This window comes from Rhinoraja longicauda, chromosome 2, assembly GCF_053455715.1.
Source record: "Rhinoraja longicauda isolate Sanriku21f chromosome 2, sRhiLon1.1, whole genome shotgun sequence".
In the NCBI taxonomy this organism is placed as follows: Eukaryota; Metazoa; Chordata; class Chondrichthyes; order Rajiformes; family Arhynchobatidae; genus Rhinoraja; species Rhinoraja longicauda.
Window position 1 is genome coordinate 25,846,281 of NC_135954.1, and position 19,336 is coordinate 25,865,616.

A 19,336-nucleotide genomic window follows, 5' to 3' on the forward strand; every position below is an offset into this window, starting at 1 on the left:
CTTTCTCCTTGGGTTTGTGGCATTTACTCAAATTATAATGGCTAGTTCTCAGATCCTCAATCATCTCATGGCGTAGCTTCAGGTGTCCACACATCCAGGAGCATTGGCGTTCTCTGCTTTCCCATCCGAGTGATCACTTGCGAATCCAAACAGTTGACTGTTGGTTTACTGTTCCATATATGTGTGAACATTGGAGACAAACTCAACAATGTCCCTGTTCTATAATCAATTTGTGGGGTGAGTCCCTGGAATGAAAACAGCCACGAGAAGTGGAGTTGATTTATTTTCTTCTTATACAAGTTCAGAAGCCCGAGGGGCATCAGCAAAATGATTCCCAGCCCAAACTCAGCTAAGGCTGCAAAGACCCATGACCAAAGCTGGAACGTCTACAGTCCACATGGCTCAATGTCATACCAGTCTGCTCGTTTACTTATTTACCCTCTGAGGGAGTCTTTTCAACTTTACAGATAACTGTACTTTTCCAGTGCATGTCTGATTAATACCTTAAATGTTATCAGAATCCAAATTAGTATAAAGTGGCAGAAAGCTCCATGAATACAAATTAAGTGGGATGGGCAGGAGAGAGAGAGAGAGAAAGCAAGGGTTACTGGAAGTTAGAGAATTCATACCGCTGGGTTGTAAGTTGCCCAAGCGAAATATGAGGTGCTGTTCCTCCTATTTGCATTGGGCCTCACACTGACAGTGGAGGAGGCGCAAGACAGAACATTAAAGTGTTTAGCTGCCGGTGGCTAAGCTCTTTAACTCCCCCTCCCATTGCCATACTGACCGTTCTGTCCTTGGCTGTTGATTTCTCTAACTTGTAACACTTGCTTTCCCCCTCTCTCCGTCCCTCACCGCCCTAGTTCTCTAATTAGTTTTACTGTCCTCCTGATTAATTTTGCTGATTGTATGCCTAGATCATCGTCTGCTTCGATCTGTCATTTTCACACCTTCCCCTTCCACATATCTTTAGTCTCCCTCTCTCTTGACTCTCAATCTGAAGAAGGGTCCCGACCCGAAACGTCACCCATTCCTTCTCCCCAGAGATGCTGCGTGACCCGCTGAATTACTCCAGCATTTTGTGTCTATCTTTGGTGTAAATCAGCATCTGTAGTTCCTTCCTACACATGAATACAAATTAATCTCTTTGTTTTTGTTTTGCTAGCTTATGGCGCCATATGGTATTACTGAAGTTTCTAGTAATGTTGACTTTAGGCCAGTGGTCCAGATTCCGATGTTGGTTGCCTTTTCCTCTTACAGTTTAGGAACACCATATATCCAGATGAATCTGCTGAAAACAGTGGATAAATGAGTAGTGAGGTCTAATTACACTACAGTGTTACCTACCTCAGGCAACTTTGGCCATTGTTGATGCTATAAAAATGCAATATTGGCCCAAATGCCCATTAATTTGCTGATTTTTATTTCTATTGTAACAATAAAGCAAACAAAATAGGCTGTTTTTAACTAGGCTAATATAGTGTGTTTTATATGAAAAGATACAGCCAATAAAATGAAACAATGAATAAAAAGCAAGCTTTTACAAGTGTTTTTTTTCCTGCAAGAGATTGAAAATAAACATATAGAGGTTTCTATTCCACACCTAAAATATTAATATTCAAAAACATATTTTATTTGGGCTTCAGCCTTGTAAGTGACTGGCCCAGATTCTGCTATGTTTTGCCAGCAGTTTTGCAGAGAACTGCCTCTATTCCTCATTGTAAGTGCCGGTGAGTCTCGGGACTAATGCAAACGCAGAAGTCCTGAACCTACTGGCCTGGCCCCACTGGCAGTTTCCTGGCTGTGTGCTGCCACTTGGGGATCTGCTTTCAGATCCAGATTGTATCAGGTCATTGTTTCTCTGAGCATTGATTACTGTTGACGTTTTTCTTTGGGTCTTGGCCAGAATGATTGATTCCCTGAGAGAGAGATAGAGAGCATGGCACAAAGCTTAATTAGTCCTGAGCTCTTTAATTGGGTTGCACATAATCACATATAGGCAGTTATATGGAAGAAAGGAATGGTTTGGTTAGCTATTTATATTTATTATTTGTGTTTATTATTTATGATTTTAAATTATTTGTTTTGTTTACGATTATTTGAAAGTCTTTTAAAGTTATTTTTCTGTGAAATTTTATATTTCTTTAATAACATTTAATTTTCTGCAGTCATTAGTTGATTTTTAATGATTTTTAGTTATGTTTGAAAGGAAGTGAATTTCAGAAACACTGAAAAACTTTAAAAAAGTTTAAACTTTAAAAAACTCGAAAAAACGGCTTTAGTAAATGGTGCTGCTGGGATGGGGCTTTGCTGATTGCCAAGGCCTCCGGAGAGTTGTGGACAGGCCTCACTTAGGCCTGCCCACGTCACCCTTTCTCATCATCCAGGCTCTGCCATTATCCTGGGCCATTGTGCTCAGCTGTGGGATCATCTGAAGGCCATCAATGACTGGCCTCCACTTTCTGGAGCAGGTAAGTTGGGGGAATGGGGAACAATGGCAGTAGCTAAATTCCAGGGCTTTTCTGGCCCTCTGTTAATATAAATGTCACTGTTGGCATCACATTGCTGATTGACTCATCCCCCGAGAAGGAACAGCCTTCAAAACTCTTGATTAGTAACTTTTGATTAGAAAACCTCTTGATTAGTAAGAGTGTCAGGGGTCACGGGGCGACGGCAGGAGAATGAAGTTGAGAGTGAAAGATAGATCAGCTATGATTGAATGGTGGGGTAGACTTGATGGGCCGAATGGTCTAATTCAATCCTATCACTTATGGTCTTATGATCTTGTGAATGGGTTGAGAGTGAAAAATAGATCAGCCTTGATTGAATGGTGGAGTAGACTTGATGGACTGAATGGCCTTATTTTGCTCCTAGAATTTATGAATTTATGAACTAATTCCCTCGATTAGGATTGAGTTTTCCACTTTGTCCAGACATTTCATTATTTATTTGAAATCACTCTGCCTGAGCTCACCATGCCCGACAAAAGGAAGATAACCTGTACGCAAAAAAAATGATAAAGACCAACATTGGAAAAAACCCACTACAGAGTCAATGGGGAGCCTAGAGAATGGTGTATACTGCAAGGGTGAAACTTGAGTGGTGTTGAGTGATGCCCGGTCAGGAGTTGTCATTTCAATGAGACCTTAAACCAAGGTCCTACGTACCTTTGAAAGTGAATGCAGAATATATCCTAGCTCTATGTAAAGAGGAGTAATGGGTTTTACTCCATTTTCCAGCCAATATTTATTCCTCAATCATCATCATGTTTTGAAACAATATGGTAATTGTCATGTTGTACATAAATTGGTGATTATACTTTCTATGTTAAAATTTAAAAGAGAGTTCGGTAGAGCTCTAGGGGCTAGTGGAATCAAGGGATATGGGGAGAAGGCAGGCACAGGTTACTAATTGTGGATGATCACCCATGATCGAGCGCTGGCTCGAAGGGCCAAATGGCCTCCTCCTGCACCTATTTTCTATGTTTCTATGTTTCTCTTATGGCTGCTTTTTAAAAGATACCACATTGACAGTAAAACACAAAGGAATGTATTTGATTGAGAAAGCTAAAACATTTCTTCCTTTCTGACTAACTATCGGGCAAGGTGACCACCTTGAACAGTTTCTTTAGTGTGAAATAGTTTATGAGATGTGCGTATTCTGCTTGTAAATTAGCATAACCAGATATTGCTGAGAGTATCAAGTCAAGATGCACACTGCATTTAATGGTTAACATCCTTATTGATGGTAAAAGTTCAAATGGGGTGACTGAGTAATTATGTGTGATTAATAGCAGAAACAATTACTCAATATATTATCTGTCCAAACAGCTTGCTTGGATTAACCAGCTAATGACTTTCAGCAAATATCATAAACTCGATAGCATGAAATTTGGACCAATAACACCCATTTTTGGACTTCCAAACAGTGTCTGCAGCACATAATTTAAAAAAAATTGAATTGGATGATATATTAGTGTGGGGATTACATGTAGATTTGTGGAGTAGACTTTTAGAATATTTGAAAAATCTTTTGTGCTTCCCAAAGTTCTTCTGCCAAACAAAATGACTGAATTTCACCACTGTTTTCCTGGACACTTAACCTATGAAATGTAGCTAAGCCCACATTCCCCAAACTGAAAATGAATATACTTACTGAGGACTGGATATCTGCATGTCTGCCAGATCTATATTCTGCAAGCTGATTCAAGACTCTTGTCCTCGTTATGCGGTCTTTGAAATTTTTTACCGCTATTTTAAATTGTTCATTGTTTCCCCCTTTTCTCCTTTTCTGTTGACTTCTTGCTCATTAAAGTGATTATTCTTCACTTGTAAACATAGGCCATTCTAGCGGATTAATAAACCATGTGGAATTACCTAGTCCATTCCTCTCCTTATACAATATCCAACTGAGAAGGCGGGAGTGTGTCTGGTTCACCACTTCCATCCAGACTACTAGGGCAACTATAATGTTTTTATCTTTGTCCAGCCAACAATAAAAACACATTGACGTTCAGATCTGGGTGCTTTCTATTTACATGATCGAAACACTTAACATTTTAATAAACTGAACTAAGGGAGGAAGAAGCTATTTCTACTTTTACCTCCGTACTTTCATGGAGATTTTAAAGCTCTATCAATGTATCAAAGGGCCATTTGAAATTCCAGTTTCTTTTGGCCCTACTTATTTAATCAGAAACATTAATAAGTAATCAGACCATGTACATTCTTTCCTCCAAGATCTAATTTCATAATATCTACCCAAGCCTTGGCTGGAACTCTAGATTCCTGGAGTGAGATTCAGGCTAACTCCCAAATTCGACACCCAACAGAATTCAATAGGAAGGAATGTCAGTGAGGATTTTTTCCCTCTTAACGTTGAGGTGAGAAAACTACTTTTCCATTCCATGTCACGATGGACTTTGACTTTCCCGTAAGACTGGCTGTGCAAAATGTGCACCAGATAGATATTAATTCATCCCATGCCTTGACTTCATGAGACTCTGAATTCAACTCGACTCTCAAGGTATTTTTGTCTTATCTATTGCAATTCTACAGTTGGTAAAATTGTCTCCCTTTCACCAGGATAACCAGCATTTGTGGCTTACCTAGATGCCTTTCATTCATCCTATCAGTCACATAGTTACGTATACTTTGTTTGTGGGATATAGCTATTCCACTCTTCTGCCTTGTCTACCATTTTTTCTTAAAAATCTATCACTTTATCTTAACTAACTGTTGTAATTTTCCTAAATCTCAATACAGTGATTTGGTGAGGTTATGTCTCTGTTATTCAAAAGGTATAAGTTTGCAGTAATTGTTATTCAGAAGATATAAGTTTGTCAAGGTAGAAAATGGGACTGTAAATTTCAAGTTTCAGTTGGCCTGCCAATCTACAATGTCCACCTTCCTACACTGAAAACAACAGCCAAACACTGGTGAGGACATCCGACCAAATTGTTCACCTGTTGAAGATTACAGTTGTCTGACCGAGAAAATAGTGGGCAAAGTAAAACAATGAAGAACAATGTGAAAATTGTTATATCTGATTGCGAGCCTTGTGAAGATCCAATTTGTGTGCTATGGTATCAGGATGTTTATTTCATTTAAGCTACAAATTTCCAGAATGTTGATGAAATTTAGGTTTTGCAGGCTCACCTCTTGGAAGGAGCAAAATTGAAGCCACATCACCCAGAAACAATGCAATGATTTAGAGGAAATAAAACTGTAAATGGAAGTGATGGGGATCACCAGGCAAAACATGAAATAAAACATGGCAAACAGTGCATTAAGGCAATGAAAAACTTAAAAGAAATATCCTCCCATTAAGAAGCCAATTTTAGTCTCAGACGAATAGTACCAAAAACCTCCTATAAAGAAGTAAGCCCTCATCCTGCACAGCATCTGTTTTTAATGAATGACAGAAGATGTACATTTCACCAATGAACAGTTTAGAAATGTGTTTGCATCTTAAAGAGAGTTGGCACATGTTGAGAAACACAGATACATTTTTATACCAAGATGATCCATTGATCCATCCATACTCTGTAATTCTTTGCAAAATCAAGTTGCTCTTCCTCTTAAGTCAATTTAAAACTGGCTTTTCTATTTCAAACAAACTTTAATCCCCAGCCAATGCCTTCAATTGAATCAATTGTTTCCCAATACTACTAGATCGCTCTATTGGGTATTAAACAAAATGACAGTTCACAAAGTTCTTCTGACATTTGACAAGCTTTGGTGGAGCTCTATCCTATATCAGATTTGTTTAAGGTGAACCCTAAACCTATGAGATTTGTTTAAGGTGCACTGAAAATTAGGCACATTATTCAAATGATTATCCGCCATTACATCTTAAAATAACACATTAACATTATTTTTCATTTCCTTAAAAGCAACTAAATTTTACTCGAGATATATTGGAGGCCTTGGAGACCTCCTTAATTTCTTATTCCCATAAGGCTGTTTTAATCTTCAATAAAGATCTTGGATGATTGACACCTGTTCTCAATCTTCCAAATGCTATAGTAGGAAACAGTTGCACCGTTAATGTATTGTTACATGAAAATGGGGGCTGAAACTAAACCATAACAATGATAGACTGCCAAGGTCTTCTTCGATGTATTCTCCTTGGCAATTAGGACAAACTCCTTAGTGATTAGGATACACCCCGGGGCAATTCTTCCACCAATGTTGTGAGCCATCTCTTTACTGGCTACAAAATATTTCTCTTTCAACTTTACTGTTAAATGTTCAATTTAAACATACTCTCAGTGAGGTTCATGTTCTTTGATCTCACTTGAATTTTTGTTACACACCTTTCCTCAGCCTCGCTTTGTCAGAGTCAAAATATAGATGCCTGGCAACATCATCATTTTTCTCCTACTACTGGAGAGAGCAATCCCTCTCACACAGCCCTGACATAATACGCAACCAATAAAGGTAAGAGTTAAACTTGAATTTATTGAACCTTGACAATGCAGACAACGCAATTGACTCATTAGCAAATTCAACACTAATACAATTTATTGAACATCATAAAATCTCTAAGCCTTGCATTTGTGCAACATCTCAATGTCAATGGTTTAAACAATATTGCAGCCAGCATGGCCATGTTATCACCCAAAATTTCTTCCACATGATAATTATCAACGTTGTTTTCAAGTACTCAAATGTTAGATGAGGGACAATAAGTTTTCTGTCAAAATTGGGGCACTGATTTGACTAGTTTGGTACGGCTAGTATTTCAAGAGAGAGTTAGATTTGGCTCTTAGGGCTGAAGGAATTAAGGGATATGGGGAAAAAGCAGGAATGGGGTACCAATTTTAGATGATCAGCCATGATCATATTGAATGGTGGTGTTGGTTCGAAGGGCCGAATGGCCTACTCATGCACCTATTTTTCTATATTTCTATGTATTTGTACAGCTACCTGTATTTTTTTTAATTAATTGAAGTGACGTGGGTACACCTGGTTAGTTAGAATTTATAATTTTTAATTGCCCTGAGAAGATGGGGGGTGGAACTATTATATAAACCACTGGCATTGGTTTGCTATAATTGAAAGCAATAAGAAGTGAACTATTATGGAGTTATGCATAGGTCAGACCAGGTAAGATCATGTTTTCTGAATTGTCCAGATTTTGTGGATTACCAATACACTGATGTAATTACCACAAAACTATATCCTAAAACAATAATGCATTGGTTTTGCAATGACTGAAATTGACTTTCCTAAAAGCATCCTACTAATTATTAAAAAAGGTTAAAATAAAGTTTAGTAAGCTTGCATCAGAAGTTTTAAAGTTTTTGTGTCAATCTGGTTATATATATATTGCATTTGGTTCACCTCCAGATTTTGAGGGTGATGTGGTCCCAATATATTTTAATAAAATAAAGGACTGGCAGAATTATTCCCATTGGTTCTTCCCCCAAGGAAAATATTACCTTTGGCTTTCATTTCTGTAGTTATCCATAATTCCACCTTAAAATGAAGCTCTGCTCCTGGATCAGATAGCTCATCAAGAACTAAGATCCAGAGAACAAGTATTTGGCCATATGGAGGATAAAGGCAGAATTGGATATTTCTCAGCATTTTTTTAAATGGAAAACTGAAGATCTTTTGTGAGAGCCTGCATGAATGTCACTGGAATTCTAGGCAGCAGAATTCCATTGCATTCTACAGGTTTTTTTTCTTAGCCAAATCATGCATTAATTTATACTCTAAGTTAGGAATTCCCCTACTCGGCACTTCGGTATCTATTTCGCTTATTTGTTAAATTTCCTCATTTTTGTACCATTTGGCAGCTATCCACACGAGCAAAAGTCAAAGAACCATTCAGGGAAAAAGAGTAAAGGCAATATTTCTTACAGGGTCTTACTATTATACTTGGCTTGTCAAGACACACATGTTCATTTTTCAGGTGCAAAAGACAGAGGGAGGCGCTCCATTTCCAATTCACATGGCTAAAGAATACTATATGCCCTAAATTTGTTCCAAAATTGTCTTCTCCCTTTTTTGACTTTCTACATTAGCTTCACACTGCTTCTGTCTGTCTATATTATTCTAACTTAATGAATATTTATTTCTGACATATTTAGTGAAGACAGTTAGAGTTTACATAGTGATTGTAAAGATTAACAATATCTCATAATTATAATTTCACATGTCCAGTTAAATAAAATTTAGATGTTTTCTAAAGTGGCATAGTTAGGAAATTAACTATCATGGACAGCTTAATGCTAAATTAATGCCTCACAGTGTTCCTTTTCCATGAAGGATTTGTTACAGGACTGAATTAAATATTTTATTTTTCCCTTGTAAGATTGCAATTTCTTGATTAGTCAATTTTTCCACTGACATATATAATGTGTAACTGATCAAGAGTCAGCACATTGGCAACAGATGTTCCTGGTAGGCAAGACTCATACTTATTTATTGCTGCTGCTAATTATCTATTAGCTAACGATTTTGTAATTCTACTGGACCATATTTGCCTAAAATTCATTTAATTAATTTTGACATTGTGTAACTGGGTCTTGCGAACACAATTGCTTAGTAAAAAGAAACCACAGTTTAATTGGGATTCTGTTAACAATGAAGGGCCCCAAACATTTGGCCGTCTTTCAGTGGCACTCACCTGAACCAAGATGAGCACGCGTGTGAAAATAACATGTAGGAGGGCGTGGGGGGGGGGGGTGTTATTCCAGGACTGTCACTTCCCACACACATGTCAGTGGTAGGTTTGCCTCAGTTGCTGCATTTCTGAAGCCCCCACCTCCTGAACATTTCTGATAGGGTTTGACAAAAGGAAAACCTGGAGCAGAGTTCTACCATTTACAGATATTTTAAAAGCTAATAATACTGTTGTAAAACATTCTTTAAAGTTACATTCGTTAAAAGCAAGTAATATCACTTAAAAATTATTTAAAATGTTAATCTAAAGTAATTTATTTTCAAATATTATTCACGTTGTTATTATTATTCACCATATATTGAGAAAAAATGGGGAATCCACTCTCTGCCCAGGTGTGAGCTCCTGCAGACTCAGGGAGGATGTTCTTGCAGCTTAACGCTGGGAAATCTCGACCAGGCAGGATCATACTCCTAACTCCACATGATGGAGCATCATGATTCAATAAATCTAAAACATGCCCATAGATTTTTGGATTTAGTTTAGTGTAAATGGCTGAACATTGGTGATTCTCCTATCACCAAGACAATGTGAACCCAGCGTGGAGGCTATTAACCATAGGATAAGATGTGTATGCAAATGTGTGTGTGCATGTAAGTATGTAAATATGTGCAGGAGTTTTTGATTCCATGTGGATGACTCACATCTCTCATTATTGCTATTGTTGGCACTCTGATTCTGAAATATACAAATGTGAGCACTTTGAAGCATGGTCATAGTTCATTCAGATGTTGCATTTACGTGCACGTGCTGAGCATCATTTCTCCATGCAACATCTTTGAATGGGTTTATTTAATGATAATCACATCTCACTACCAGGACTGAATAGGACCCTTTGATCAAAAACTGCCTGGATTTAATTATTGTACCATGTTGACTCACTCAGGCAGTTTGGCTTTCATAGCCTTTTTTAAATAAAAATTACTATCAGTTAAATAAAGATGAAAGTGGATATTTGAAAAAATAAGTCTGCTCCAGATGACTAATATGACGAACTTCCATATTTGTTTGTGAGTAATTTTGAAACATTTATCTAATACAAAGAAGATGTGTCTTTTGAACAGTTTTGTTCAATGTTGTTTGACAAACTTTGTGCACAAGATAATCCAATGCCGTATCATTCCACATGAATGTGATCTGGATTGGAACTGTAGATTACTCATTACAATACATTCTGCCCTTTGAAAATTAATTGACCTTGAGCGAATTATCAAGTTATGCTGATTTAATTAATGTTTGGCTCTACAACATAAGAAATGGGGGAAAATAACTATCAATTAAAAGTACATTCTGAAAACATGGTAATGTCCAAGAAATAGCTTGGCCTGTTGTGTTCAATTATGAAAAATGTGAAGTATCAAAAAGGATTCTTCCATAACCAGATCGCCCAGTCATATATATTTTTTTTAAATCTTGGACCATTCAATAGTTGTTAAAGGGAAAAAAAAATTATTGCTAATAATTATATCCAAACTTAGTTCTGTTAACAATGCGTACAATATATTTGGCTGCTGGTGTGTGTGCACATGAGATGTCGATTAACGTAGACAGTTAGAAAACACACAGTGGACGCAGCTGTGGAGATCTGAGCCAGACTGGAAAACATTTTTTTGATACCAGTGCTGCTTGATCGGACTAAACAGATAATGACTTTAAAATTGCTGTAATCTGGTTCCACTTATGCATTCTTCTTTTTGTGGTGTTATTAGAATACTGAAAGCTTTTAGTACATTACTTAAAGCTTTTAGTACATTATTTCTGCAATTCTTTTTATAAATACTGTATATACCTGTATGTAGGCAATGGGAATGTGAAGCACATTGGATGTTTACATACTATAATTCCTATAGTTATTTCTAGGCAAAGTATTACTAATAAGGACACCAATCAATAATTTGCTGAGAGGATAATTCCACAAGTGCACGTGACCTTTCATGTAAATAGCACAACATGGCAAGGTGTAATGGCTTGGAACATTGTTCCTTTACATCTGGAACTTGGTTTGAATTCAGTCCAGACCGCTGTCCTCTCTCTGAGGACTGTTAACAGTCCTAAATAGAAAGGTAGCCATTAACTCATTTCCAGTGGATCTAAATTTAAAGCAGAAGATATAATTTGACTCCAGTAAGAATTAAGTTGTCAGTGACATTCATTGCAGCCATGTGACTAGTTGGATGTGAAATGGAAATAGCGGCTGGCATGGTTGCTTGCTCATCCTAAATTCAATCACATTATTCTGGTAGTGTGGAAGGAGGTTTCCTGTATCAGATATGAGGTATACCGCATTAAGAGTTCCTTCTCTCCAGAAATACTGCCCGTCCTGCTGAGTTACTCAAGCATTTTGTGTCTACCTTCGGTGTAATTGCAGTTCCTTCCAACACATTCAGAATGGTTGGCGTCAAAGTGAAAGGAAAAGAGATAAACTGATTCCATTCATCAATTATTCTCGTTCATTTTATTGGTGCAATATTAAACAACAAAACTTCAGGAATTCATGATAATGGTTCTCCTTAAGTATTACTAACACTGAATAAAAGGATATATTTTAGTTCAGTATATGTTAGCATTTGGGACCTAACCCAGTTCAATACTATAGCATAATATTTTCATCATGGACAAGTTTAAATTGTGTCTCAAGACAATTAATATATTGGCAGAAACATTTGCTATTGTGTTAATCATTTTCAGCATGCTATTCTACTAGGAGAGGAACATAATACAATGCAAAATGTATATATTTCTTCCAATGGGGTGTCTTTTCCAGGCTGAAAGTCCAATAAAGTATTTAATAGTCTTGGAGCGAGAGAGCAGATTAGATTTATTTGTATCATACATTGACTCCAGATATACATTTTGAGGAGAAAGTAAACAGAATGTAGTAAATTCACAGCAGTTTAGACAATTAGGGGATCATTTGATTAAAAGATTTAAAATATTATTGGAAGCTGATAGAAGTAGGTAAAGAGAAATTATTTTCAATGGTTGGTAAAACCTAGTTTTAAATTTGAACTTCATGGATTTTTATTAATTAAAGGTGTTAGGGTATATGGAACAAAAATGCATTCAAGGAGAAAGATCATGGATAAGCCACAATCTCATTAAATGGCAGGACATATTCAAGAGACTATGTTCAATAAGTAAACAAAAGTATTTAGAAAGTGGATCTACTTTCTAAGCACTTTCTGAGCGTCTAAGCACAAATCATGCAGCAATATGATTTTACCATATTACACTGTTAGTAATCATTTTTGCTAAGATTGTGTCCATTGGGAAATTGGACAGGATACCTGTGTAACTTACTGTGCTTGATATTTCCTTATTATCAGTTGGACACATAACAATATCACGTGTTACACATTGCACATCTTATTTGATGGTTGCATAAAACTGGGGCTTTTATGACCAATTCTTTGAGCATTCACAAGAAAAACAGGACATACATTGGGATTCCAATAGAATGCAAATAATGGGCTACCATTCTTACATTGATGTTTTTTACACAAATCTGGCAGCCTCCTTTTCAATGGTCAGGGTATTTGAAGTCTGTCTGGATGTTTCATCACTTCATCACGCGGCTTTTTAAATCATGTACTCATCGGAAGTACATGCTGCAATCTCTGCCTCATTGTCATCTTCTACTTCCTAGTGGCTTTGGTTCGTTCACAGCACAGGAATCCATCAGAGAAAATATAAGGGCCCACAGACGTTTACAATGTACCCTCTGCCCTGTTAATTCCTTCCTTTCCATGGTGAGTCATGGTTGCCATGGGGTGTATTCCTTGTAGGTCTGACATCTGTTCCAGTGACCTGACAAATGAGTGCTCTTCATGGGCTCCCCTTTTAGTTTAGTTTAGTTTAGAGATACAGTGGGGAAACAGGCCCTTCAGCCCACCGAATCCGCACTGGCCAGCAATCCCTGCACACTAACACTATCCTACACACACTAGGGACGATTTACATTAATACCAAGCCAATTAACCTACGAACCTGTATGTCTTTAGAGTGGGAGGAAACCGAAGCTCTCGGAGAAAACCCATGCAGGTCACTGGGACAACGTACAAACTCCATACAGACAAGCACTCATAGTTAGGATCGAACCCGAGTCTCTGGCGCTATAAGGAAGCAAATCCACTGCTGTGCCACCATGCCACCCGTTTATTGAATGATTCTTCATGTAAACCATTCTAACACTGCTTAGAGTACACCTTTGGTCAATTTCATGTTTTTAACGATTAAGGTGGCGTAGTTAAGTGGCAAAATCAACAAATTGGAACTGATGGGCATGTAAAAGAGAAAAGGAATGAAAAGGAGAGAGAGACGTGGATAGCTGGGAATGCACTTTGGTGCATTAACCTGAATCCAATGACTGAAAGGCTGCCTCCTGTGTTGCAGAAACCACTATACCAGAGTAAATAGTCTAAATCCATCCATATGAAATTGCCTTATATACCCCCAACTGATGTTAAAACAAGATACAAATAAATCTGTGCAAATATTTGATCCAAATTGTCACCAAATATTTAACCCACAACATCCACAAATTTCATCAGCATTATTGCAAACATAAGAACACTTGATTTTTTATGGTTGAATGATTAAGGAATTTAAGAAACTAATTCTATTCCATCTGTTCCCGGTTCTCTCTAGTTCTCTGATATCAACAACATTTAAGATTAGGTTTCTGTCCAGCAGCAATATGCCTCTGTTTTTATAATAGTAATTATGTGATCCAATAAACATGCAGTTTTTTTCTGAGGTTACTTTATTCCTCCCCTAAATGACTGTGAGACATCTACCCAGTGTTGACAAGTATTATTACATAATACATAGAAAAACTTCAGAAAATATACTTCATGGGAACAGAAGGAGTTATATTCAAGCAGTGCACAAATATAATACCTTCAAGTGCATATTTTCCATTGAGTTTCAGCAGGGCCACATAAATCATCTTCCAAGGAAAAAAAATAGATGTGTAAATCCTATGCTCATCCTCTGCATAACCTATAGGCTGCCTCCATTGATGTGGATTGGGTTTGGCATTATTTGATGTAACGTATGTGACATAATTCCTGTAAATCACTCAAAACAAATTTAGTATGTAATCTGAAACTATTTTGTCTGTGCACAAGCAGGAGTCAAAATTTTCGCCCTTTATCACTGCAATTTTAAAATGTTCACTTTAATATATACTTTAAGAAATTCCTCATATACTTTAAGAAACTTTTCAAACTTCATCTTGCCAATGATATTAATGCATTGGAATGCACTACTTGCAAGGATGATGGAAGTGTACATAACAGAAAGTTGAATATGAACTTGAAACTTGCAGAATATTAGGAAAGAGCAGGAGATTGGGACTCAATGGATCGCCCTTTTGAAGAGACAGCACAGGCATGATGAGCCAATTGGCTTCCTACTGTATTCTATGATTAATGTAAGCAGAAAGCTGACTGTGTTTTTGGCCCTTTAACCGTTCTGTCCAACTGGCAACTGGATGTTCATATGCAGAGCTCTATTTTCCTATTCAGGCAGCAGAATGAGTCAGATTTGTTGGGTAGTCTGTCATAATATAGCATATCTGTAGGATTACAGACCAACCCATGATTCATCTGGCATTGGATCCACAGTGCATCTATGTCACAGAAAAGCAAAAATATCCCACTGTAATACCAATGTTTATGTACAATCAGCAAGTCATGTTGGCAAACATGAATAAATCCTTATGTTTTTATGACTTTGTGACCAGTGGCATCCCAGTGAAAATAAATTTTGAAAAGAGTGATAGAGTATGACTCAATCACTCTTTTCAAACCTACTTTCTTTCAGAAGAAGTGAGTTCAGAGCCAAAGAAAATCTAGTTCAAATTTCCACATTTACTGTAATCATCAGAATATTTGGCTTATAGCTCACTTTGTACAACGTAGGAGTATCTTTGCAAAGCAAAATGCCCCTCCTGTGGAATGGTCAATACTGCAAACGAATTGAATGAGGAAAGAGGATAACTGCCTTAAAATTTGTTTTACCTTTTATTGGTACAAATGGCTGTTCAAATATTAGTGTATTCTACCTGATAGCTTCTGAGGGAATCTTTGCAAGAGAAAGAGAATAACTTTCATCTCTTTTGTTATCAGAGTCAGTGGAACAAGGACCAAACCGATTAACCAGGTTAGTGCATTTCAGAAAATTCTACTTGTAGAACTGAAAGTTGCAGACTTGAGGATTAAACTCCACTTCCTATTTTCTTAAAGTTATCCAAAGAAAAAAGAAACCTCCAAAGATGAAACCTACTGGAAGGAAATTAACGCTGCCATGGCCTTAACAAATCTGGCACAGGCTAAAGGCAAAATACAAGGAACAACCAGCTGTATCATTCAAAAGTCTTCGCATATTTCCGAAATAAAGACTTTGAAAATGTCACCGTGTAAACCATTTTAAAACAAGGTTTATGTAACTTAAGACTTTTCAGAAGCATTCCATGTACGTATATTAAAAAAAGTGCTGCAATCAAATGCTGACTCCTGGCTCTTGAGGCCAGTTTAGAATAAATCTTTTTTAATCTAATCTTATGTTTATTAATATATTTAGGATCTTGCAGCAGTTTTAAATCTTTGTAATTGCACACATTTCTGCTGTTGTTGGCCAGCTTATTTTTTTTAAAAATCAAGAACTGACTGTAAATTGTTAAAACGGTACAATTTCTATCAAAGTATTAACTTATTTTATATTACTCAAATTAATCTTTGACATCTCATGTTGATGCTATCGGCATGAATATAAAGTAATATAAATAATATATCAATAAGCTACAAGTTGCACACTGAAGCATTTCTATCGCAGTGAAATTGTACTTTTGTATAACAAGATCAGTTCCATATTGTAAAGTTCAATTTTGACAAACAAAGCATAAAGTCGACAACAGAGGAATGTACATTGTGGTCCTGAAAAAAAACATTGGGATTGTTTCGGCATGTCACTTTATTTTGACAGTACTCTGTTGATATTGCTTTGCCTCAGAGAACACAAGTTAAAAGCACATGAGAACTGGCAAGTCATACAGATCTAAACTGTGATCTAATTATAAGCAGCTACCTATTGCACTCAGGATTCACTTGTGCCAAATTATTAGCCAATATTAAGCTGGAAGATTCCATATTTAAGACATGCTCAAACAATCACTTTCCATGATGAGCATATTTCAAATTAAAGTATAAAAGAATCCATTGGCATAAGTTCTAGGAGCAGAATAAGGCCATTTGGCCCATCAAGTCTACTCTGCCATTTAATCATGGCTGATCTATCTTTCCATCTCAACCCCATTCTCCTGCCTTCTCCCCAAAACAGTGGTGCAGCGCATAGAGTTGCTGCCTTACAGCGCTTGCAGCGCCGGAGACCCAGGTTTGATCCCAACTACGGATGCTGTCTGTATGGAGTTTGTATGTTCTCCCCGTGACCTGCGTGGGTTTTCTCCGAGATCTTCGGTTTCCTCCCACACTCCAAAGACGTGCAGGTTTGTATGTTAATTGGCTTGGTATAAATGTAAAATTGCCCCATTGTGTGTAGGATGGTGTTAATGTGCGGGGATCACTGGTCGAAGCAGACCCAGTGGGTTGAAGAGCTATATCTCTAAACTAAACTAAAACCCCTGACACCCTTACTAACAACCCCTGACACCCTTACTAATCAAAAATCTGTCAATCTCTGCCTTAAAAATATCCATTGACTTGGCTTCCTCAGCAATGAATTTCACAGATTCACCACCCTCTGACTAGAGAAATTCCTCCTCATCTCCTTCCTAAAGGTATGTCCTTTTATTCTGAGGCTAGGACTTATGCCTCGGGTCCTAGGCATGAATTGGATTCAGTGAAGAAATAGTATAATTTTTTTATTAACAACCCAAGCACAATGGACTTAACAACATAAAGAAATAGAAGGCTGATTATTATAGGATAACAAGCACAGGAGTTCAACACACAATCTACTACGTTAGGGTGGATTTTTTTCCAAGGTGTGGCTTGCATATTTACATCCAAATTTCATGCTGATCTTATTAACCAAATATTATCCAAAGTGACGTAACTTAGAAGATATTGGTGAACATAATCAAAGCCCAAAGAATGAGGTAATTTCACATCAAATATTCCTTTCAAAATTGGAGTTTCAAGCCATCTGGCATTCATGCACAAGTGCAGGAACATGCAGTTGTGGAAGATTTTCAATGTTCAATGTTACATGCTGAAATAAATAACTGGAAATAAAAATGCAATTCTCATCGAGCAAAGTTTTTAATTCTTTTCGAAATAGGGATAAAACATTAATTAAATTACTGCTTCCTGTTAAGCCTTATAGTTCAATTTTATTTTGAATCTGTGTGTGAACCATGAAATATCTAGATAAACTAGGAATGGGACCATTATAATTCACTTGAAGTCAAAGGTTGTTAGACATGCCTCAGTTACATGCATAACACCCATGTATTCCAATTACGTCAGCCATTTACGTTGTTTCATGATTCTCTTGTTTTAAATCCCCTGCATTGCTGTGGGAATTTGAATCCTCTCTGTTTGTGCTATATTGGTCTTGAAAGCATGCTGGTAATACTGTCTGTTTGATGGTCGGATGGAATGGGTTGAGTACTTGTTTAGGTGCAAGATATGATGAGAAAGTAGTCTTGCACCTCTTCAACCTACTTCAGCATATATTGACAACTGGTGGAAAATGTGTTCGAAGAGATTGTATGTGTGTAGTCTTGCCGCTGACTGGATAGCATGCAACAAAAAAGCTTTTCACTGCACCTTGGTACAGGTGACAATGAACGAAACTAACCTAAAATAAATTAACTTTTAAGCTTTCTTTGTGATTTAATTAGCAAGGAGCCTATGTTCCATTACATTCCCAGCATTACCTTTATCTGATATTCAGGCACCAAACTATTCCGAATTTCTAACATGTCAAAGGAAATAATTCTATATGATTTTTAAAAAATATTTCCTATTTTGAAATGTAAAAAATCCAATGTAATATTTTAAGGCCATCCAGTGTAACTTCATTCTGACCATGCCCTCTTCTTTGTGCAATGAACATAATGTATTTTGGGATAATATTTGTACATATTTTTGTATCTTTTTTGCAAATTGTAATATGCCCTTAAGTGTAAAACAGATAACTGACTTCTGATTTTGGCCTGTATAAAAGAAAGCTGCTTTAAAATAAAAGCTTTTTATGGTAGTGTCTTTTTTAATATATCTCAATCAAGTAAAGTATTACTTTCAATTGTTTGTATAGTTTCTAATTGTATTTAATGCTCTATTGTGTTCATTAAGCAATTTATTGCAAATATTGTTACAAATGTATAAATTATCAAAATAATAAACAAAATGCATGACAATCATGATTCTTGAAACAATGCATTTAACTATTTATCATTTATTTATTTATATTTAATGGGTTTTAAATTATTACTCTACTCTGTAACAATGGCTTGTCTTTCCATTGTCCATACATAGAAACATGGAAACATAGAAAATAGGTGCAGGAGGAGGTCATTCGGCCCTTCGAGCCAGCACCGTCATTCATTGTGATCATGGCTGATCATCCACAATCAGTAACCTGTGCCTGCCTTCTCCCCATACCCCTTGATTCCGCAAGCTCGAAGAGCTTTATCTAACTCTCTTTGAAGTTCATCTAGTGAATTGGCCTCCACTGCCTTCTGTGGCAGAGAATTCCACAAATTCACACCTCTCTGGGTGAAAAAGTTTTTTTTCATCTCAGTTTTAAATGGCATCCCCTTTATTCTTAGACTGTGGCCCCTGGTTCTGGACTCTCCCAACATTGGGAACATTTTTTTTCCTGCATCTAGCTTGTCCAGTTCTTTTATAATTTTATATGTTTCTATAAGATCCCCTCTCATCCTTCTAAATTCCAATGAATACAAGCCCAGTCTTTCCAATCTTTCATCATAAAACAGTCCCGCCATCCCGGGGATTAACCTTGTGAACCTATGCTGCACTCCCTCAATAGCAAGGATGTCCTTGCTCAAATTAGGAGACCAAAACTGCACACAATATTCCAAATGTTGTCTCACCTGGGCCCTGTGCAACGGCAGAAGGACCTCTTTACTCCTATATTAAAATCCTCTCGTTATGAA

The 19,336-nt window shown here is 37.0% G+C and overlaps 1 protein-coding gene across 1 annotated transcript in view; it reads left to right on the forward strand.

The window, feature by feature from the left end:
* Positions 1-15,627, forward strand: part of mkxa (mohawk homeobox a) — a 35,611-nt gene extending 19,984 nt beyond the window's left edge. The window contains exons 6-7 of the mRNA XM_078427535.1: positions 15,324-15,357; positions 15,441-15,627. Coding sequence (XP_078283661.1) covers positions 15,324-15,357; positions 15,441-15,627 — 221 coding nt within the window. The remainder of the gene's footprint in view (positions 1-15,323; positions 15,358-15,440) is intronic.
* Positions 15,628-19,336: the final 3,709 nt, after the last annotated feature.